General features: G+C 65.2%; 1 protein-coding gene across 1 annotated transcript; it reads right to left on the minus strand.

Moving 5' to 3' along the window:
- Window positions 1–5: 5 nt before the first annotated feature.
- Window positions 6–650, minus strand: LOC100468524 (tetratricopeptide repeat protein 30B; the record flags this gene model as incomplete). The annotated part of the gene is made up of 1 exon (XM_002926742.4): window positions 6–650. A coding segment is annotated over one exon (645 nt), but the record flags the coding sequence as incomplete, so codon positions are not given.
- Window positions 651–655: the final 5 nt, after the last annotated feature.

The raw sequence follows: 655 nt of genomic DNA on the forward strand, positions 1-655 counted from the left end.
GTGGTCATGCCCACACCGAGCTCTGGGTGCTGGCGTATGCCGTGTTCAATAATGTCGGCGATATGCTTCAGGGCCGAGGCATAGTGCCGGCTGCTGTAATAGGCCAAAGCCAGGTTGTAGGAGAGGTCAGGCCGGTAGCCCGAGGCCTGCAGGGCCGCAAAGAACTTGGAACACGCGGCTTCATACTGTCCCTCCTTGTAGAGCAAACAACCCAGGTTGACCTGGCCATCGGGCTCGTTCTCGCCCCCACCGTCCTCTCCCCCTTCCCCACTCAGCAGCTGCTCCACCAGGCTCTTGGCCCCGGGCAGGTCGCCCTCGCTGTACTTGATAGCGGCTTGCAGACGCAGGACCCGGCTGTGGTAGGCGGGGTTGTCCAGCAGGAGGAAGGCCACCCGGGTGGCCTCTGGATAAAGGCACGCCTTGTACAAGGCCTGGGCCTGGTACAGGCGGTACTGCTCCAGTTCGGGGTGCAGCTGGCCCAGCTGCTCATAGCACTCGGCGGCCAGCGCGAACTCCTGCAGGCGGTAGTAGCAGTAGCCCAGCAGCGACAGGCCGGCGCGGCTCCTCGGGCTCCGCTGGAGCTCGCCGCCCAGCAGCTGCACCGCCTCGGCGTAGCGGGAATCGCGGATGAGGCGGTACACGACGGCGGTGAACT

Source organism: Ailuropoda melanoleuca, unplaced genomic scaffold, assembly GCF_002007445.2.
Source record: "Ailuropoda melanoleuca isolate Jingjing unplaced genomic scaffold, ASM200744v2 unplaced-scaffold46705, whole genome shotgun sequence".
Classification (NCBI taxonomy): Eukaryota; Metazoa; Chordata; class Mammalia; order Carnivora; family Ursidae; genus Ailuropoda; species Ailuropoda melanoleuca.